This window comes from Gorilla gorilla, chromosome 10, assembly GCF_029281585.2.
Source record: "Gorilla gorilla gorilla isolate KB3781 chromosome 10, NHGRI_mGorGor1-v2.1_pri, whole genome shotgun sequence".
Taxonomy (NCBI): Eukaryota; Metazoa; Chordata; class Mammalia; order Primates; family Hominidae; genus Gorilla; species Gorilla gorilla.
In genome coordinates, this window is record NC_073234.2 from 85,061,811 (window position 1) to 85,084,628 (window position 22,818).

At 39.9% G+C, this 22,818-nt stretch overlaps 1 protein-coding gene across 10 annotated transcripts in view; it reads left to right on the plus strand.

Moving 5' to 3' along the window:
- The window catches only part of RAB3IP (RAB3A interacting protein), a 75,785-nt gene that overhangs the window by 19,369 nt on the left and 33,598 nt on the right, over positions 1 to 22,818 (plus strand). For all 10 annotated transcript variants that reach the window (XR_010129495.1, XM_019038530.4, XM_063694665.1 and 7 more), the window contains one exon: positions 21,628 to 21,723. Coding sequence is in view for 8 of the 10 variants with exons in the window: in XM_019038530.4 (XP_018894075.2) it covers positions 21,628 to 21,723 (96 nt within the window). In the remaining 2 variants the exon portion in view is untranslated. The remainder of the gene's footprint in view (positions 1 to 21,627; positions 21,724 to 22,818) is intronic.

Sequence of the window (22,818 nt, forward strand, 5' to 3'; positions counted from 1 at the left end):
GAATCTGTAAAAAGAAGAGCAAAATAAAACCAGAGCAAGTAGAAAGAAGGAAATAATAAAGAGCAAAAATCAATGAAATTGATAACAGAAAAAATAGAGAAAATGAATGAGACAAAATGTTGGTTCTTTAAGAAGATTAATAAAATTGCAAACCTCTAGCAAGACTGACAAAAAGAAGACAGATTTATCAGTAGTAGGAGTGAAATGCAGGATGTCACTGGAGACTCATATCAAAAGTATAATGGAATGATATGAAAAACTGCATATATAAACCTGACAACCTAGGTGAAATACCAATTCACATGTAGAAAATTGAGAAGGTAGGGCAAACATTAATAGGTGTAATTTCCAACCTACCATGACATTTCACAAACGTATTCCCACTCTTTCCCTAGCATACTTGTCTCTCATGAGCGTAGTATATTCATTTTTTTAATCCCCAGTTCCTTCCCAAAGGAAAGGGATGTGGTGAGATGTGGTTGCATTTTGTTTCTGTCATCTGGCTCAGACTTTGTTGTCTTAATAGATAGTATTTTATTAAAATCACACATTATATAGAGGTAAAATTTTGAGTATATGTATCCAACTTTGAGAACACATGGTTATTGATCAGAACAGATTGCTAATTTCTTAGCTCACTTGAGAATTTCCTTTGAAATCTCTAATATGCTGTATTTAGAGATACTGTTGAGATAATTGAAATGGTGATGTGTGAACACATATGTGGTGACTTTTATGAAGAGTATAACTTAGTATTAATGTTTACTTAGATCTCAAGGCTTGAAAAGGACTCTTGAATATAAAAATACTTCCTGAATTGTGACAACTTGTGAATCAAACTATGTCAACAGCCATTTTCTTCAGTCTTATTATCTTAAGAGAAGCCATTTTCTATACTTTTTACTTACTTGGTTAACTGTTTGTGTCTTCCTATTTAATACCAGTTTCTTATAGATAGTGTATAGTTAGGTCTTGTTTTGATCCTTTGTAATTATCTCTGTCTTTTAATTGGTGTTTAGACCATTTACATTTAATGGATAATGGTATAGTTTGGTTTAAATTTACCATCTCACTGTTTGTTTTCTGTTTGTCTCATTTGTTTCTTTTTCCCTTTTGTATCCTTTCTTTTGAATTAATTCTGTATTTTTAAAACAATTTCATCTTCCTGTGGCTTTTATCTTTGTTGCTTTAGTGTTTATAGTAGACATACTTAACTTATCGCTCTCTACCTTCCGGTGATATATTACTTTACATCTGGTGTACAAACCTTACAAAAGTATACTTTTATTTTTCCCCTCCTAGTTTTTGTGCAATAATTGTTGTATGTTTCACTTCTTTGTGTGTTTAAACCCCACAAAACACTATTGTTTTGCATTAAACAGTATTATCTTTTAAAGAGACTTAAATAATAACAAAGAATCTTTACATTTCTTTACATAGATAAACATCAGAAATGTTAGCTACATGGGCATCTGTGTGTTCATTCCTTTTTTTTTTTTTTTTTTTTAACAAGTTTTACTTTTATTTTTGAATGATAGTTTAACGGGGCATACAATTCTAGGTTGATGGTTGTTTTTTTTTTCTCAACAAACACTTTGATAATTTTACATCTTTGTCTTCCGGCATCTATCATTGTTGATGAGTAGCCAGCTGTCAATGTAGTTGTCATTCCTTTGTAGATAATTGGTTTTCTTCCTCCTTCTGGTCACTTCTAAGATTTTTTTTTTTTTCTTTTATTGATCATTCTTGGGTGTTTCTCGCAGAGGGGGATTTGGCAGGGTCATAGGACAATAGTGGAGGGAAGGTCAGCAGATAAATAAGTGAACAAAGGTCTCTGGTTTTCCTAGGCAGAGGACCCTGTGGCCTTCTGCAGTGTTTGTGTCCCTGGGTACTTGAGATTAGGGAGTGGTGATGACTCTTAACGAGCATGCTGCCTTCAAGCATCTGTTTAACAAAGCACATCTTGCACCGCCCTTAATCGATTTAACCCTGAGTGGACACAGCACATGTTTCAGAGAGCACAGGGTTGGGGGTAAGGTCATAGATCAACAGCATCCCAAGGCAGAAGAATTTTTCTTAGTACAGAACAAAATGAAGTCTCCCATGTCTACTTCTTTCTACACAGACACAGCAACAATCTGATTTCTCTATCTTTTCCCCACCTTTCCCCCTTTTCTATTCCACAAAACCGCCATCATCATCATGGCCTGTTCTCAATGAGCTGTTGGGTACACCTCCCAGACGGGGTGGTGGCTGGGCAGAGGAGCTCCTCACTTCCCAGAAGGGGCGGCCGGGCAGAGGCGCCCCCCACCTCCCGGATGGGGCGGCGGCCGGGCGGAGGCGCCTCCCACCTCCCTCCCGGACAGGGCGGCTGGCCGGGCGGGGGCTGACCCCCCACCTCCCTCCCGGACGGGGCGGCTGGCCGGGCGGGGGCTGACCCCCCACCTCCCTCCCGGACGGGGCGGCTGGCCGGGCGGGGGCTGACCCCCCACCTCCCTCCCGGACGGGGCGGCTGGCCGGGCGGGGGCTGACCCCCCACCTCCCTCCCGGACGGGGCGGCTGGCCGGGCGGGGGCTGAGCCCCCACCTCCCTCCCGGACGGGGCGGCTGGCCGGGCGGGGGCTGACCCCCCACCTCCCTCCTGGACGGGGCGGCTGCCTGGCAGAGGGGCTCCTCACTTCTCAGACGGGGTGGCCGGGCAGAGACGCTGCTCACCTCCCAGACAGGGTCGCGGCCAGGCAGAGGCGCGCCCCACATCTCAGATGATGGGTGGCCGGGCAGAGACGCTCCTCACTTCCTAGACGGGATGGCGGCCGGGAAGAGGCGCTCCTCACTTCCCAGACTGGGCAGCCGGGCAGAGGGGCTCCTCACATCCCAGACGATGGGCGGCCAGGCAGAGACGCTCCTCACTTCCCAGACGGGGTGGCGGCCGGGCAGAGGCTGCAATCTCGGCACTTTGGGAGTCCAGGGCAGGCAGCTGGGAGGTGGAGGTTGTAGCTAGCCAAGATCACGCCACTGCACTCCAGCCTGGGCAACATTGCGCCCTGAGTGAACGAGACTCCGTCTGCAATCCCGGCACCTCGGGAGGCCGAGGCTGGCGGATCACTCGCAGTTAGGAGCTGGAGACCAGCCCGGCCAACACAGCGAAACCCTGTCTCCACCAAAAAAATACGAAAACCAGTCAGGCGTGGCGGCACGCGCCTGCAATAGCAGGCACTCGGCAGGCTGAGGCAGGAGAATCAGGCAGGGAGATTGCAGTGAGCCGAGATGGCAGCAGTAGAGTCCAGCTTCGGCTCAGCATCAGAGGGAGACCATGGAAAGAGAGGGCGAGGGAGACCGTGGGGAGAGGGAGAGGGAGAGGGAGACCGTGGGGAGAGGGAGAGGGAGAGGGAGAGCCTCCAACTCTCCTCTTGCTCAGGATCCGTTTGGGGACTTGCTCTGTGTGTTCATTCCTTTGGTATTCATTTCTTCATGTGGATCCAGATTTCCAACTCGTATCATTTTTCCTTTGGCTTGAAGGACATCCTTTTACATTTCTGTTGTGCATGTTTGATGGTGATAAATTCTTTTAGCTTTTGTATGTCTGTGTTCATTTTTGGTTTTTGAAAGATATTTTTGCTGAGTAAAGAATTTAAGATTGATAATTTTTTTTCTTTTGTTACTGTAAAGATGTTGCTTCAGTGTTTTCAAGCATGTACATTGTTTCTCACAAGAAGTCTGCTGTTACCCTTACCTTTGTTCCTCTGTGTATTAGGTCTTTTCTCTCTGGCTGCTTATGAGAGTCCTCTCTCACTGGCATAAGCAACGTGATTGTGATTTGCTTTGGTATAGTTTCTTCAGCTTTCTCATGTTTGGGATTTGTTGAGCTTCTTGAAGCTGTAGGTTGTTAGTTTTCATAAAATTTGGGAAATTTTGGCCTTTATATCTTCCAAAAGTTTTCCATTCTTCCTCTCTCTCTCTCCTTTCCTCTGGATTCCTATTACATGTACATTAGACTGCTTAAACTTATCTTACAGCTTGCTGGTGTTACAGTCTTTCATTTAAAAATCTTTTTTTCCTCACTGTGTTTCATTGTGGGGTAGTTTCTATTGCTATGTCTTCAAAGTCACTACTCTTTTCTTCTGAAATATCTAATCTGTTAATCCCATACAATATGTTTTTAAACTAGACATTGTAGTTTTCATCTCTGAAAGTTTGATTTGGATCTTTTTTATACTTTGCTTGCTCTGCTTAATATGTTGGGATGCAGTTTAATAAATGTTTTGTTTCTAATAACTATTTCATCTCTTCAGATAATAAGCTGTGGCAGATATGGGTGCACATTTTGTTTTTCATTTCTAGGGGATCACTGTCTTTTATTGCCTAATATCAAATGCTTCAAATTGTTGATCCGTGTATTTTTTCAGAGTTTTAGTTGTGTCAGATGGATGGTAAATCTAATCCCTGTTCCTCTATCTTAATTGGAAGTGAAAGTTCTACTTACTCATTTATATTACTTCATTGTCTACCCCATTCAAGTAATCCACATAGAAAAACCTGCATTTATACACACATGCTTCAGTACTTCTGAGATTCATGAGGATAAGGATTGCATATGTTTTTGCTCATGATTATATCTTGAGCATATAATGGGTTTTCAATACATTTTGTTGATTAAATGAATATATACATGTATATGCAGTTATACAAGTGTTTGTATACACACAAGCCTGATATATTAGGGTGATGCTTATAAGTAACCCCCAAATTTTCGTGACTTTACCTAATAGAAGTTCATTTTTATTCATTTAACACTCTGAAGCAGATGTTCATAGTTGGTAGGCAGTTCTCTGTGAAATAATTCAGAGATCTGTTTCTCTTCTGTTTGGGGCCTTTGTAATTTCTCAGGGTTTTATTGTTATTTGTATCTAACCAATGAGACAAAAGGGAAAGACAGCTTAGAGAAGGTACAGCTTCTTCTAAAAAACCTTGGCTTAGATATGATACACATCACTTTTGCTCACATTCTATTGGTGTGAACCTCTTTCATGCCAATACCTAGATGTATGGTGGGCTGGGTAATGTAATCCCTGGGTGGACAACCACTTCCCAGCAACAAATCCATACTGTGTGTGTAGGGGGACCAATCATGTGGTCACTTATTTTCAGGTGCAGGGATGCCAGAGATTATGATGTAGTCATTTAGCTGTTTGGCCTTCCATAGGATATTGCTGAAGAGCAGCTTTTAGTGGAATTCTCAGGAGGAAGTTGGGCTTTAGTGCATTCTTATTAAGTATAGATCCTTGCACTCTACTCCAGATCTGCTGAAATCAAATTATTGTGTTGAGGTTTGGGAATATGCATTTTCATCAAACTTGTTGATTCTTACATTCACTAAAAGGTGAAATCTGCTGTAAGAGGTTATTTTCAACTTTTATTTTTCTTAGAAGAAAATGAGCTGGGCGCAGTGGCTCACGCCTGTAGTCCCAGCACTTTGGGAGGCCGAGGCAGGCAGATCACCAGGTTAGGAGATCGAGACCATCCTGGCTAACACGGTGAAACCGCTTCTCTACTAAAAATACAAAAAATTAGCCGGGTGTGGTGGCGGATGCCTGTAGTCCCAGCTGCTTGGGAGGCTGAGGCAGGAGACTGGCGTGAACCCAGGAGGTGGAGCTTGCAGTGAGCTGAGATTGCGCCACTGCACTCCAGCCTAGGCGACAGAGGGAAACTCCGTCTCAAAAAAAAAAAAAAAAAAGAAAAAGAAAAAAGAGAAAAAGAAGAAAAAAAAGAAAATGAAATGACTTAGAAAATAAAGCCCAGTAGGATAGCTTGCAAAGAGAGTCATTGAAAAACACATACTTGCACTAACCCTATTCAGTATTGGTTCTACTAACTGTAGCCAAAGACATTTGTAAACATTAACAAATATTTTTTATGAGATAAAACTATAAGTTTTATTTTGCTTCTCAACATAAGCTCCGTCAAGTTGAAGACACTTTTATAAGGGATGATACCAGCCATTTAGTTCATCCTTAAAGAACTGAGGGTGCTGGGAATTTAACCATGTTAATGCAGTCTTTTTTACATTATTAGCTGAAGAAAAATGGATGCTTTTTAAATATTTTTTTAATATTGTGAACAAAGAATTCCGAAGGAGCCAAATAAGGATTGCAAGGTGTATGCCTAATGATTTTTCATGGAAACTCTCACAAAATTGCCCTTGATGAGAGGAATGAGCAGGATCATTGTTGTGGTGGAGAACAACTCTGGTGAAGCTCTCTTGGGCATCTTTCTGCTAAAACTGTGACTGACTTTCTCAAAACACTCTGATAGTAAGCAGGTGTTACCATTCTTTGGCCCTCCAGAAAATCAACCAGCAAAATGCCTTGAGCATGTAAAAAATTGTTGCCATGACCCTTGCTCTTGATCAGTCCACTTTTGCTTTGACTGGACCACTTCCACCTCTTGGTAGCCATTGCTTTGATTGTACTTTGTCTTCAGCATCATACAGGAAAAGTTATGTTTCATCTCCTATTACAATTCTTTGAAAATGCTTCAGGATCTTGATCTCACTTGTTAACATTTTTTTTTTCTTCAACTTTTATTTTAAATTTAGGGGGTATATGTGCAGGTTTATTACCTGGATATATTGTGTAGTTCTGTGGTTTAGGATATGAATAATCCTGTCACCCTGGTACTGAGCATAGTACCCAATTGTTAGTTTGTCAGCCCTTGTCCCCCTCCCCTGTCTAGTAGTCCCCAGTTTCTATTTTTCCCATCTTTAGGTCCATGAGTACAATGTTTAGCTCCCACTTATAAGTGAAAAAAATGCAATACTTGGTGTTCTGTTCCTATGTTAATTTGCTTAGGATAATTGCCTCCAGCTGCATCAATGTTGCTTCAGAAGAATTTATTTTGTTCTTTTTAATGGCTATATAATATTCCTTGGTGTATATGCGCTACGTTTTCTTTATCTGATCCACTGCTGATGAGCATCTAGGTTGATTCCATGTCTTTGCTATTGTGCATAGTGCTGGGATGAACATGTGAGTGAGTGCATGTGTCTTTTTGGGAGAACAGTTTATTTTCTTTTGGATATATACCCAGTAATGGGATTGCTGAGTTGAATGGTGGTAATTCTTTCCCAAGGCTGATGTCCAGAATGGTGTTTCCTAGGTTTTTTTCTAGGATTCTTATGGCTTATGGATTCTTATGGCTTATTCCTAGGTTTTTTTCTAGGATTCTTATGACAAAGATTTCTTACATTGAAATCTTTAATCTATCTTAATTTTTGTATACGGTGAAGGGGGATGGGTATTCCAGTTTCATTCTTCTGCATATGCCTAGCCAGCTATCCTAGCACCATTTATTGAATAAGGAGTCATTTCCTCATTGCTTATTTTTGTTGATTTTTGTCAAAGATCAGATGGCTGTAGGTCCAGGGCTTTATTTCTGGGTTCTGTATTTTGTTCCATTGGTCTATGTGTCTGTTTTTGTACCAGCACCATGCTATTTTGATTACTGTAAACTTATAAAATAGATTGAAGTCAAGTAATATGGTACCTCTGACTTCTTTTTTCAAAGAATTGCTTTGGCCATTCAGGCCCTTCTGTGGTTCCGTATGAGTTTTTAAATGCTTTTTTTTTTTAGTTCTGTGAAAAACGACATTGGTAGTTTGATAGGAATAGCGTTGAATCTGTAGATTGCTTTGGGCAGTATGGCCATTTTAACAATGTTGATTCTTCCAGTCCATGAGCATGAAATATTTTTTAAATTTCTTTGTGTTGTTTATGATTTAACAGTATTTTATAGTTCTCTTTGTAGAGATCTTTCACCCCCTTGGTTGGATGTATTCCTAGGTATTTGTGTGTGTGTGTGGTTATTGTAAATGAGATTGTGTTCTTGATTTGCTCTCACCTTGAATGTTATTGGTGTATACAAATGCTGCTGAATTTTGTACATTGACTTTGTATCTGGAAACTTTACTGGAGTCATTTATCAGTTCCAGGAACCTTTTGGAAGAGTCTTTATGGTTCTTCAGGTGTAAAATCATATAGTCTGTAGGAGAGGTAATTTGACTTTTTCTTTTCATGTTTGGTTGCCTTTTACTTTTTTCTCTTGCTGGATTCCTCTGGCTAACACTTCCAGTACTATGTTGAGTAGGAATGGTGAGAGTGGGCATCGTTGTCTTGTTCCAGTTCTCGGGGAAGCCTTCCAATTTTTGTCCATTCAGTATGATGTTGGCTGTGGGTTTGTCATAGATGGCTCTTATTATTTTGAGGTACATTTCTTTGATGCCTAATTTCTTTAGCGTTTTTATCGTGAAAGGATGTTGGATCTTATTGAAAGCTTTTTCCACCTCTGTTGAGATGATCGTATGGCTTTTGTTTTTAATTCTATTTATGTTGTGAATCACATTTATTGACTTGTGTATATTGAACCAGTCTTGCATCCCAGGAATAAAGCCTACTTGATTATAATGAATTAACTTTTTGATGTGCTGTTGGAATCAGTTTGGTAGTATTTTGTTGAGGATTTTTGAATCTGTGTTCACCAGGGATATTGGCCTATGTACTTAAGTGTGACCAGGAGGTCTGCCTGAGCATGGAGCAGAGAGGACCCGCCTATACCAAAGCCTGTGCACAGGAGGAGTGAGGCAACTCAGGCTGCCGAACAAAGCATGCAGGTGCTTTGAATGCCTGGAGATCTGCCTGGGCATGTGGCAGAGAGGATCTCTAATTTTTGTGGTAGCAGGTATCATTCTTTTGTTTCTATGTTTAGAACTCTCTTAAGGGTATCTTGTAAGGCCAGTCTAGTGGTAATGAATTCCCTTGGCAGTTGCTTGTCTGGAAAATATTTTATTTCTCCTTTGCTTATGAAGCTTAGTTTGACAGGATATGAAATTCTTGGTTAGAATTTCTTTTCTTTCAGAGTGCTGGAAATAGGTCCCCAATCTGTCCTGGCTTGTAAGGTTTCTGGTGAGAAGTCCAAAGCCTGGTATGGCTCCATTTGTATGTGATTATGTTATCTCACCTTTTTCTCTACCTTTAAGTATTTTTGTTTGTTTTGTTTTGTTTTGCATTGACCTTGGACAGTCTGGTGACTATGTCCTGTGACGATCTTCATTTTGGATAGTATCTTGCAGTTCTCTAGATTTTTTGTATCTGGGTGTTTACCTTTCTAGCAAGGTTAGGGAAATTTTCTTGAATTATTCCCTCAAATATGTTTTCCAGGTTGTTTACTCTTTCTTCTTCTTAGGAATGCCAATAATTCATAGGTTTGTTTCTTTTATGTAATCCCATATTTCTCAACGACTTTGTTCATTTTTTAAAATTCTTTTCTCTTTATTTTGTTTGACCAGATTAATTCCAAAGACCATTTTTCAAGCCCTGAAATTCTTTTTTCTGTTCAGTCCCATCTGTTGCTAAAGCTTTCAATTGTATTTTCAAATTCCTTACGTCAGTTTTTTGGTTCCAGAAACTCTGATTTCTTTTTTTTTTTTTTTTTTTTTAAGACAGTTTCACTCTTGTCACCCAGGCTGGAGTGCAATGGCACCATCTCGGCTCACTGCAACCTCCGCTTCCCAGGTTCAAGTGATTCTCCTGCCTCAGCCTCCCGAAGTAGGTGGGATTACAGGCACCTGCCACCATGCCCAGCTATTTTTTTTTTTGTATTTTCAGTTGAGATGGGGTTTCACCATGTTGGCCAGGCTGGTCTTGAACTCCTGACCTCAGGTGATCCACCCACCTCGGCCCCCCAAAGTGCTGGGATTACAGGCATGAGCCACCATGCCCGGCCCAGAAGCTCTGATTTTTTTTGAATATGTTTATTTCTTCTTTTATTTCCTGGATTGCTTTAGAAGTTTCTTCTATGTTGATTGTCAACTCTGTCTTGGATCTCATTGATCTTCCTTGCAATTCATGTTCTGAATTCTTCATCTGTCATTTCTGAGTTCACATTTTAGTTAAGAACTGTTGCTGGAGAGCTAGTGCTATCCCTTGGTGGTGTTACTACATTTAGATTTTTCATCATGCCAGAATTCTTCCACTGGTTTCTCCTCATCTGGAGATGATTGCACTTCTAATTTTTGTAATTAATTTCATGTGAGTAGGATTTTTTTTCTTTCCCTATAATTGTTTTTTTCTTTTCTTTTCTTTTCCTCCCTATTGGGGTGTGACTGTAGAGAATGCTGGGTAGGGTCTTTTGGTTTTGTTTCTATAGTTCTGTGCACTTCTTTCAGCAGGTTTTATATTGGGTTGTGCATTTGACCTACAAGCTAGTAGGCCGTGCTTATCGATAAGAGTCAGCTGTAGCCAATGCTGCTGGGTATATACTTGTTTAATGGTAGAAACTCTGTTGCCTCAGGCAGTGGTCTGAGCTCCCTGCTGAGCTCCAGGGGGATGGGGCCATGATTGGTGAGAACGACTGGGCAAATCTGCCAAAGGTTCACTCATGGCAAGCACAAACACCAGTGCTGACGGTGAATCCAATGGGCGGCCACCAAGTACCCAGAAGTGTGCCTAGGCATGGAGCTGGGAATCCCCTTCAGCCCTAAGTTCTCTGCATGGGAGTCGGGGTAGCCTAAATTCTTGATCTAAGGGAGTTGGTGCTCTAGGTGCCTGGAGGTCTGCCTGGGCGTGGAGCAGAGAGGACCCCCCTATACCAAGGCCTCTGCACAGGAGGAGTGAGGCAACTCAGGCTGCCAAACCAAGCATGCAGGTGCTTTGAATGCCTGGAGATCTGCCTGGGCATGTGACAGAACCTGCCTGCCCCAGGATCTCTGCACAGGAAGGTTGGGGTGGCTCAGACTGCTGATTCAGGTGAGTGGGATCTCTGAACTCCTGGAGATCTGCCTCAGTGTGAAGTGGAGAAGACCCCCTTTCACCAAGATTTCTGCACAAGAGGGGTGAGGTTACTCATGCTCCTGAACCAGACAAACAGGTGCTTTGAATGCCTGGAGATCTGCTTGGGCATTTAACAGAAAGGGAACCCCTCCACCAGGATATCTGCACAGGAAGGGTGGTGGAGCAGCTCAAGCTGCTGATCCAGCAAGCTGGTTCCCTGAATGTCTGCAGATCTGCTTGGGTGTGTAGTGGAGAGGACCTCACTGTACCGTGATCTGTATCCAGGAAGGATGGTGCCAGCTCAGGCTGCTGAACCAGATGCACAGGCACTCTGAATGCCTGGAGATCTGCCTGGGCATGGACCAGAGAGGGTCTTGCTGTACCACAATCTATGTCCAGGAAAGGGTGGGGTGGTTCAGGCTACTGATTCAGGTGAGCGGGTGCTCCAGATACCTGGAGATCTGCCTGGATATGGAGTGGAGAGGGCTCTGCTGCACCACAATCTATGTCCATGATGGGTGAGGTGGTGCAGGCTGCTGGTCAAGAAAAGTAGGTGCTCCAAATGCTTGGAGATCTTCCTGGGAATGGAGCAGAGAAGGCCCTGCTATGCTACAGTGTATGCCCAGGAAAGGTGGGGCTGCTCAGGCTGCTGGTCCAGGCAGGTGGGTGCTCTGAATGCCTGGATTTCTCCCTGGGGTGGAGTGAGAGGACTCCACTGCACCACGATCTCGGGAACAGACTGAGGCACCCAGCAGTGTCATGCAGATCAGTTCACGTTGCCAAACTGGCCCTGGCTGCAAGCCTTGCTGCCCAGGAGAAACTGCTGTGGTAATAGTTCTCCTCCTGCCCCAACCCTGTGACAGGGAAGAGTACAATTCCAGTGTCTCCTACTCCAGTACTTTCCACAGTTCTGCTTGTGGAGGCCCTGACCTCACTCTAAAACAGGTGCTCCAATCTCTGTCCTAAGACTAAAATGCATGAATGGCCATGTTGCCAGGTTGTCAAAGAATGGCTGACTTCGTATGTGCCCTGATAGGGTTTGGCTGTGTCCCCACCCAAATCTCATCTTGAAATCCCACGTGTTGTGGGAGGGACCCTGTGGGAGGTAATTGAATCATGGGGTCAGGTCTTTCCTGGGCTGTTCTTGTGATACTGAATAAGTATGAGATCTGATGGTTTTATGGGGGGTAGTTTCCCTGCTCAATCTCTCTTCTGTTGTCTGCCACCATGTTAGATGTGTATATCGCCTTCTGCCGTGATTGTAAGCCTCCTCAGCAATGTGGGAACTGTAAGTCCGTTAAACCTCTTTCTTTTGTAAATTGCCCAGTCTTGGGTATGTCTTTATCAGCAGCATGAAAACAGACTAATACATGCCCAGATTAAAAATGGCATTCTGCTCTTGGTCCTGGATTTGGGAACATGTCTGCAGCTTTTCCCAGTGTCTTTCCTTCATAGCATCTCCAAGCCTCTCTCCAAGTTAACTCCAGGGATTGGGAGAAACAAAGTGCTCTCCTTCAGCCGGGATAGGGAACCCCAGTGGACAGGTGAATCACAGAGGGAAGTTCTCTGCCTCTCTCACCTCCTGGGACTTCACTCACTTTTATCAGCCAGACACTATCATGGGGGCTGTTTGTCAGCATTCTCCTCCCTGGGATCTGGGGTGTCTTTTGTGATTCTGGTGGATTGCTGTTTACCTTTTATGCCTTATCTTGTGACTTCCAAGTGGCCGAGGCGTGCCCAAATCCTCTAATCTACCATCATGGGGAAGCAGAAAACCAGAAACAAATATTTATTGAATAACCAAAGTACTCAACAGCATTACAGTAGGTTGTGTAGGGGGCAAAAATAATATAGATATGTCTCTCTTTAAGGAGTTTACTAGTTGGGGAGAAGTAGCATGTATTTTATGGTGATGTTTCATTGATTCTGAGTTGTACATTTTTTTCAACTAACATCTCTGAAATCAGTAAAAGTCAAAATTGCAGTCAGCTAGACATTAATCATGACATTTATCATTGCCTTCTTGTGTGTGAACTTGTCATAGCTGTGTTATAAATTTAATTGAATTATGTGAGTTGGGTTCCGTATTTGTGATCTTAATTACCGAATTAAATATCTTCAAAAGGATCTCACTGTGATATGACATCAAAACAGAAAGGCACAAAAAAGCACAGTTACATATGATAAAAGTCTATGTCTTCATCAGTTTAAGAGAGTCTTCCTATAAGTTTAAAATAAAAATTCCAGTTGGAAAAAAGAACATTATAGATTCATTAATAACATATTTTTAATGTCTAAAATTTTTTCTAAAAAATGATGAAGTCTTGGATTTGATGAAATACACTTGATTATAGAGTTGTAAATATACTCATCCCTTGGTATCCACTGGGGGTTTTGTTCCAGTCCTCCAAATCCGCCCCCCTACCCTGCCGGGGATTCCAAAATCGATAGATCCTCAATTGCATAGTGTTTGCATATAACCTATGCACATTCTCCTGTATACTTTAAATCATGTCTACATTACTTATAATACCTAATATAATATAAATGCTGTGTAAATAGTTGTTATACTGTATTGTCTTATACAAATTTGTATTTTTATTGTTTTTTCTCAACATTTTGATCTGTGGTTTGGTGAATATGCAGATGGAACCTGCTGATGCAGAACCTGTGTACACAGAGGGCCAACTGTATCTCTCAAATTTCTTGTCTCCAGTATTACCACTCTGAATCCATATCTCTTGCTTGAAATACTGCAGTGATTAGTTTTCTTTCCAGTCTTTTTTTTAACCTAGCTATAATGTCCAAGTTACCATTTAAAAAAAAGTTTGATTTTTAACTGACAGGTAGTAATTTTATATATTTATGCAACACAGTATGGTGTATATATATTTACACATACACATATACATATATACACACACACATTGTGTAATGATCAAATCAGACTAATTAGCATTGCCATCACCTCAAATATTTATTGTTTCTTTGTGATGAGACATTAAAAATCTCTTCTAGCTATTTTGCAATATATAATAGATTATTAACTGTTGACCCTGCTGTGCAATAGAACACCAGAACTTATTTCTCCCATTTAAACTAACTTCTTATCTGTTTACCAACCTCTCCTCATTCTACTCCTCCCTACTCTTCCCAGCTTTTGATAACCGCTATTCTCTGCTCTACTTCTATGAGATCAAATTTTTTAGATTCCACATATGAGTGAGATCATGCAATATTTGTCCTTCTGTACTTGGTTTATTTCACTTAACATAATGTCCTCTAGGCTTACCCATATTGTGACAAATGACAGGATTTCATTCTTGTTTATGGCTGAATAGTATTTCATTTTGTATATATACTGCATTTAAAATAATCCAGCAGGGCGTAGTGGCTTATGCCTGTAATCCCAGCACTTTGGAAGGCCAAAGTGGGAGGATCGCATGACCACAGGCCTTCAAGACCAGCCTAGGCAACATAGCAAGATGCCATTTCTGCAAAAAATAAATTAACCAGACATGGTGGTGCATGCCTGTGTTCCCAGCTACTTGGAAAGCTGAGGTGGGAGGATTGCTTGAGCTTCTGTGGTTGAGGCTGCAGTGAGCTGTGATCATGTCACTGCACTCCAGCCTGGGTGACAGAGTGAGACCCTGTCTCCAAAAAAAAAAAAAAAGTTCATTCACTGATGAACACTTAGGTTAATTCCATGTCTTAGCTTTTGAGAATAGTGCTGCGGTAAACTTGGGAGTGCAGCTGTCTCTTTGACATACTGATTTACTTTTCTGTGAATTTTATTCCCAGTAGTGGAATTGCTGGATATTCTATTTTTAATTTTTGGGAGAACCTCCATACTGTTGTCTGTAATGGCTGTACTAATTTATATTACCACCAACACTGTATGAAAGATTCCCTTTCTCCACATCCTCCTCAGTGTTTGTTATTTTTCATCATTTTGATGATAGCCATTCTAAGTGGGTTGAGATGATACCTCATGGTTGTTTTGATTTGCAGTCCCTTAATTATTAATGATGCTGAGCATTTTTTCATATACCTGTTGGCCATTTGTATGTCTTCTTCTGAGAAATGTTTATTCAGGTCTTTTGCCCATTTTAAAATTATGTTATTTGTATTTTTGCCGTTGAGTTGTTTCCATTTCTGGGAGTGAGTGAGTACTGAATTTCCTTACTGTTATTGTATGACAGTCTATCCTTTTATGTCTATTAATATTTGCTGCAATGTAAGGTGCATATATATTTACAATTATTATATCCTGTTTATTGGCCCCCTTATCATTACATAATACTCTTGTTTCTTCTTACAATTTTTGGCTTAAAGTCTGTTTTATCTAATATAAGTATAGGTAGCTACTCCTGCTTTCTTTTGTTTTTCTATTTGCATTGAATGTTTTCCCTTTCAGTCTCTGTATGTCCTTACAGAGGATTTGAGTCTCTTGTAGGCAGGCAGCATGGAGTTGGGTCTTGTTTTTTAAATTCATTCAGTCACTCCGTCTCTTATTGGAGATTTTAATCCGTTTACATTCAACACAATTACTAATAAGTAAAGACATACTACTGCAATTTTGGTACTTCTTTTATAGTTGTTTTGTAGATCCTTCCTTCCTCTCTGACTGTCTTCCTTTGTGGTTAAGTGATTTTCTCTAGTAATATGTTTTGACACCTTGCCTTTTACTTTTAGTGTATCTATTGTAGGATTTTGCTTTGTGGTTACCATGAGGCTTACAAAAAACATAACCAGTTATTTTAAACTGCTAACAACTTAATTTTTATCTCAAAGAAAAGAAAGAAAACGTACACTTTAACTCCATTCTTTTCCCACATTTTGAATTTTTGATGTTACAATTTATATCTTTGTGTATTGTCTATCTCTTAACAAAGTATTATAGTTCTTATTTTTAATAGTTTTGTCTTTTAGTCTTAATAACTAAAGATGGGAGTGGTTAATATACCACTATTACAATATTAGAGTATTCTGAATTTGTCTGTTTACTGACTTGTGCCAGTGATTTTTATACCTTCAGAAGTTTCTTTGTTACATGTTAGCATTCTTTTCTTTCAGGTTGAAGAAATCCGTTTAGCATTTTTTGTAAGACAATTCTGATGGTATTGAATTCCTTCAGCTTTTGTTTTTCTGGGAAACTTTTAATCTTCATTTCTGAAAGATGGCTTTGCTGGGTACAGTATTCTTGGTGTTTTTGTTTGTTTTTTCCTTCAGCTTTCTGAATATATTCTCCTACTTCCTCCTGATCTGCAAGGTTCTTGCTGAGAAGTTTGGTGCCAGGCATATTGGAATTCTTTTGTGTGTTAACTTGCTTCTTTTCTCTTGCTGCTTTCAGAATCCCCTCCTTGTCTTTGATCTTTGAGAGCTTGATTATAATATGCCTTGGGGTAGTCTTATTTAGGTTGAATATGATTAGTGATCTTTGACTTTCCTTTATCTGGATTTTATTTTTCTTCAGGTTTTGAAAATGTTCTGTTATTATTTTTTTGGATACGCCTTCTACCCATTTGTCTTTCTTTATTCCCTCTTGAACTCCAATTACTTGAACATTTTCTCTTTTGATGCTATCCCACAGATCTTGTAAGCTTTCTTCATTCCTCTTTAGTCTTTTTTTTTTTTGTTCTCTACCTGTATATTTTTCACTTATCCTGCCTTTGAGCTCACTCATCGTTTCTTCCGCTTGGTTAATTCTGTTGTTGAAGCTCTATTGCATTTTTCACTGCTTTCACTGCACATTCTAGCTAGGGAACTTTTTTTTTTTTTCAGCGTCTCTCTTAAATTTTTCTGATAAATTTCTGAATTGTTTATCTGTATTTTCTTGAAGTTCACTGATGATCCTTAACACAGCTAGTTTGATTTTTATTCTGACAGATCACACATCTCCATCTTTTTAGGGTCTGTTATTGGTACCTTATTTTGTCTCTTTGGTGAAGTCATAATTCCCTGATTGTTCTGAATGCTTGTGGATGTACACTGATGTCTGCTTATTAACGAATTAGTTATTTATTCAAGTCTTTGCAGTGTGACTTTGTGCCCATCCTTCAGTGGGTCTATCTAGAGATCTGGCTGTTGTCAAGCCTGTGACTGCTGCAGCCATTTCAGCGGTAGAGGGCGCCTTAAGCCCATTTTTACCACGAAGATGACATGGTGCTCCTGCCAGGATATACCTAATGATGACTCAAGGTAGGGGTACCCTGACTGTGAGGAAGTTGGCCAACGACCCGAACCTGGAAGCCTGTCCCATTTGCTTAGACAGATGCATGTTTCCCCGCAATTCCCTGCACAGATGAGATAGTTCCCCAACTGCAGCAAAAGGAACTGGAGCTGAGACTGGGACCCCTTACACTCTGCTGTAGGATGGAGGCTGGTGAGCTTGCCCCAGTGGCCCACATCCATGCTTCCCAGTAATTTCCTGCATGGATGGGACAGTTTACCAACTGCAGGTAGAGGGGCTGGAGCCAAGTCTGGGCCCCTTCACTGCTGTGGGACAGAGGCTGGCAAACCCACCAGGGTAGCCCAGGCAGGCAAGCTTCCCCTAGAAGCTCCCTGCACAGGTGGGGCATTTCCCTGACTGTAGTGAGAGAGGCTAGAGTAGAGAGTGGGATCCTTTAGGACCTGCTTTGGGACAAAGGCTGACAGGTCCTTCAAGGAGGCTCAGACAGACAAATCATTCCTGGGTTGTGGGATATGGGTAAATATTTTTCTGGGTCCTTGTGCAAGCAGTAATAAACTGGGCCCATGGCTGGGTAGCAGAAGGGTTGGAGCCAATTTATAGGGTAACTTTCAGGTCTGCTGCCAAGACCGATGTCAGTGGGCAGATGAAGCTTGCTGCCTAGGCACTAGTGTGCTTGATTCCTCCTAAATCTTTTTTTTTTTTTAATTAGTATTTTGGAAGGTTTGATTTTTGTTTTGTTATTTTTAATCAAATGCATTTATATATCTTAAAAGTTCTTTATATACTACCTTTGTTTCCTGCCACAAACAATACTAAACTGTCTCTTTCCTTTTCCTGTATCATTTGATTTTAGTTACAAGTATTATCTTAATGCCAATCACTGTGTTCATAAATGTACTTGGGTTTATCCCAGTTGATTTGAGAGCTTCAAGTTGTAACTCTTTTTCCAAGTAATACTTAAGAAGTTAGTACACTTAGTTTCACCTTTCTTGTAATTTTTTTAGTTTTTAAAAATAATATGTGTTATTTTACATCCCTTGAGCTTATATCATTTTTATACCATTTGGTCAGTTTTATCTCCATTTTTAAAAAATTGACACTTTTAGAGCAGTTTTTAGAGCAGTTTTAGGTTCACAGCAAAATTGAAAGTACAGAGTCCCCACGTACTTGCTGTCTCCACACACGCACAGCATCCCCCCCATTAGCATTCCCTACCAGAGTGGTACATTTCTTAAAATTAATACACCTCCATTGACACATTGTCTCCCAAAGTTCATAGTTTACATTAGGGTTTACTTTTGGTGTTGTACATGCTGTGGATTTTGATGAAGGTATAATGACATGTGTCTACCATGATAGTATCTTACAGAATAGTTTCACTGACCTAAAAATCCTCTTTGCTCTGCCTGCTCATCCCTTTCTCCCTAAAAACCCTGGCAACCACTGATCTTTTTAACATCTCTGTAGTCTTACCTTTTCCAGATTGTCATAGAGTTGGAATCATATAGTGTGTAGCCTTTTTAGATTGGCTTCTTTCACTTAGTAATGTGCATTTAATCTTCTTTTATGTCTTTTCATGGCTTGTTAGTTCATTTTCTTTTAGCACAAAATGATATTTCACTGTCTGGATGTACCACAGTTTATTCATTCACCTAGTAAAGGCCATCTGCTGCTTCTAAGTTTGGGCAGTTATGAGTGAATAAAGCTGCTGTAAATATGTGTTTGCAGGTTTTTGTGTGGACATGTGTTTGACTAATTTAGGCAAATACCAGCAAGTGTGATCGCTGGATCCCATGATAAGAGTATGGTTAGCTTTGTAAGAAATTGCCAAACTATCTTCCAAAGTAGCTTTCCCATTTTGCATTGTCACTAGCAATAAATTAGAGTTCCTATTCTTTCACATTCTCTTTAGTATTTGATATTCTCTTTAGTATTTGATATTTTAATCCCCCTTTGGGGGATTAAAAAACTATATTACCACCATAGTTACAATACCACTAACTCGTGTTCTGAGTTTTGGCCATTCTAGTAGGTATGCAGGGTATCTCACTGTTTTTTTGTTTTGTTTTTTCTTTTTGAGATCGAGTCTCGCTCTATCGCCCAGGCTGGAGTGCAGTGGCGCGATCTCGGCTCACTGCAATCTCCGCCTCCGGGGTTCAAGTGATTCTCCTGCCTCAGCCTTCTGAGTAGGTGGGATTACAGGCACACGCCACCATGCGTGGCTAATTTTTGTATTTTTAGTAGAGACGGGGTATCACCATGTTGATCAAGTTGGTCTCGAACTCCTGACCTCGTGATCCGCCCACCTCAGCCTCCCAAAGTGCTGAGAGATTACAGGCATGAGCCACTGCACCCAGCCATCTCATTGTTTTAATTAGTGGTTCCTTAATAAGATATGATGTTGATCATCATTTCACATGCTTATTTGTCATCTGTGTATCTGCCTTCTCTGGTGAAGTGTCTGTTTTGGTCATTTGCCCAGTTTTTAATTGGGTTGTTCTTTTCTCGCTGTTGGATTTTAAATGTTCTTTGTATATTTTGGATAACAGTAGTTTATCATGTAGGTCATTTGCAAATATTTCTTTCCCAATTTGTGTCTTGTCTTCTCATTCTCTTGATATTCCCATCTTTTAGTTTTAGTTCTAAAGTTGCATGTATTTTCTTCTTACCCCAGTCCATCATGTTACAGCTTATCCAGTTTTTTTGTTTTGTTTTGTTTTTTGTTTTTTTAATCTGAAACATTCTCTGGTCCACTCAGGCAAGCTTATAGGAGAGATATTTTCTAAGGTCTTACAGGTTTATGACTTTGTGGTTGTACACTTGAAGGACACTTTGGCTGGATATAAAATACTCAGCTCACATTTTTTTCTTTGAGTAACTTAAAAATGTTACTTCATTGTTTTCTAACATAAATGTTGCTGTTGAAATTTGGTACCAGTCTGATTTTCTTTCCCTTGTAGGTGACTTGGCTTTGTATTTAACTTTATTATTGTGATAACTTTACATATTTTTGTTTCCCATGTTTAAATGATCTGGATTTCCCTGGACTATTAGGAAGAGATTCCTATGAAAGAATAAATCAGGATAGCTTTATCAGTTTACATTTGAAGGTCTTTCTCCTCTGTTGTTTTTGGAGTGTGTGTGTAGCCACTTTGTCTCGTAGGTAATCCTTGGTCAAAAAGGTTTTTCTTTTCTAGCGCACTGTTTCTGAGAGCTTTACATGCTTAGCATCCCATCATAGGATACTTATTTTCTCTCTCTAGTATTTTCTGTCAACTGTTTCCTTTGGAACTTTGCCATTCCCTTCCCTCTTTATATCTGATCCTTCCTTCTCCCTATCTTCATTGCTCTGCAGTTTTGTTTGAGACTTCCGAGTTTTTTTCCCCTTAGGGTGAGACTCCGTCCTTCTGGTGAGGGCTCTTTGTTACGTACTCCTCTAAGATGCTTGAGGGTTTAGAGCTTCGTAGCACTCTTTGCTGCCTATAGGACTGACTATACAGGTTTTTGCAGTCACCTGCAAGTTGGAGCCTGTGAAAACCTTTTCCTTTCTCTCCGTTTATTCTTAGATTTGCTCTCCGAGTTTTCTCCAAAGATAGAGTCCTTTGTTTGTGGAGTATTTCTTAGTGATTTTTGGGTTTTGTTGCTTTGTAGGGTACCTCTGTTGTAGCTTTAATTTCCTGCTGCTTTTGTACATCTGGTGATCATGCATTGTGAGCAGTTTATCCACATTCTCTTAGTATTCTGAGAATTATGGAGATTCTCTTTTACTTAGTTTCATTGGGATCTTCTCATATCCCTGTTGGTATATCTGGTTTTTAGGAGTTATCTTTGGGGGATTAAAAGACTATACTGCCACCACAATTATAACACCACTAACTCATTATTTTATTAGTTTAATTGTGACTAATATGTAAGGAGCTTAGATTGTCCCCCCCTATGTTTGAAAGATTAGTTTAGGGCTACTTAAGCATACAAAATTGCGTATGCTTAGTATCTGAATAAAGGAATTTTAAAACATCTATATGTGACCTGGTGAGGAGTTGAATATAAATGTAGAATGTGATTTTTGGTAACATTTTTCTTGATTTTAAATGCAAATATGCATCATTTATATCTGGTTACATTGTTTAATGGATATAGTCTCCTAATAGATATTTTAGGTTAGTTGCAGTGTGGTACATGAAGTTACCTATAAGTAAATAGCTTTTAAAGTAAACATAAAAAAAGTGTATTTTTATTGAAATATGCATAATTAAATTCCTTACTTGATGGAAATAAATATGTATAGCAAAAAGTTAAAGAAAAAAAGTCATTTTGTTTATTTTCACCTGTAATATATGTTATATATATTTTATATATAATATATATTTTTAATTTTTGGATATTTTATGAAAGAAATGTGAAAATTTAATTTGTTAGTTGGGATTTTCTGTAATTTTGGACTTGCCTGATTGTCTTCCACATAGCAGGTGCTAGATAAATACTTTCAATGTGAACATTGTCGGAAGTGACAGTATTCATATTTTATCATTTTATTAGTAAAGATTATATAGTCTGCTGAATCTAACTTCAAACTATGGAAATCCAAAATAAAATTATCAATTTCTCTTAGGAACTGAAGTTAAAAGATGAAGAATGTGAGAGGCTTTCAAAAGTGCGAGATCAACTTGGACAGGAATTGGAAGAACTCACAGCTAGTCTATTTGAGGTTGGTCTATTTACATCTTGGCCAACAGCAACATCTTGACTTTTATATATTGACAAAATTGTATTTTGAGGGAATCTTGAAAAAGATTTGCTTAGCTTCATGTATATTTATAAGTCCTCTAAGCAAAAGAGAAATCTTTAAGCAATGTAGAGTTTACAACTTAAGATGATGTGAAAAGAAATAAAAAACATCTATGGGCCACCAGTATCAGATTATTTAAAAATGTATGTGTGCAAAGAAAGGAGGCAAATTTTAGTATTGGTTTTTATTTTACCAAGTATTTACGGGCTACTTTAGATTAACTACATATGACTGTACAACTAAGAGGGCAAACTCTTTGAGATAGTCATCTTACATGGGATGATTTGAGAAATGTTAGAAGGCACATCTACTTGTAAGAAGGCATACTTTTTATATCCAGCCCACCACCAGGAAAAATTTCTACCTAACTGGAGCAGTGTTTCTCCATAGGGGTGCCACTAACATTGTAGGACGTTTAGTGTCCTTGGTGTTTTAGTCAGCGTTCTCCAGAAAAACAGAACCTATATACATATACATGTATAGAGAGATACAGAGAGGGAGAGAGAGGGACAGAGGCACTCATTATTATAGGGAGTTGGCTTTTGCTGTTATGGAGGCTGGCAAGTCCCAGGGAGCTGCAGTGGGAGTCAGCAAACTGGAGGCCCAGGAGGGCTGATGGTGCACTTCCAGTCCAACTTTGAAGGTCTGAGAACTGGGAAGAGCAAATGTTTCAGTTTGAGTCTGAAGGCAGAAAAAAAATCTCTTCCTTGAGGGAGCGTCACCCTTTTTTGTTCTATTCAGGCCATCAACTGATTGGATGAGGGTCACCCACATTCTAGAGGGCAGTCTACTTTACTCAGTCTACCAATGTAAATGTTATTCTTATCCAGAAACATTCAGGATAATGTTTGACTACATATTCGAGCACCCTGTGATTCAGTCAAGTTGACATATACACAATTAACCATCATAATAGGCTTTGCTCAGAAAAATGCTGGTAATACCCCCGGTCATTTTGACAGCATACAAATACCCCTGGGGGTGAGGTGAGGGTAGTACTTCCATGAGTAAGAA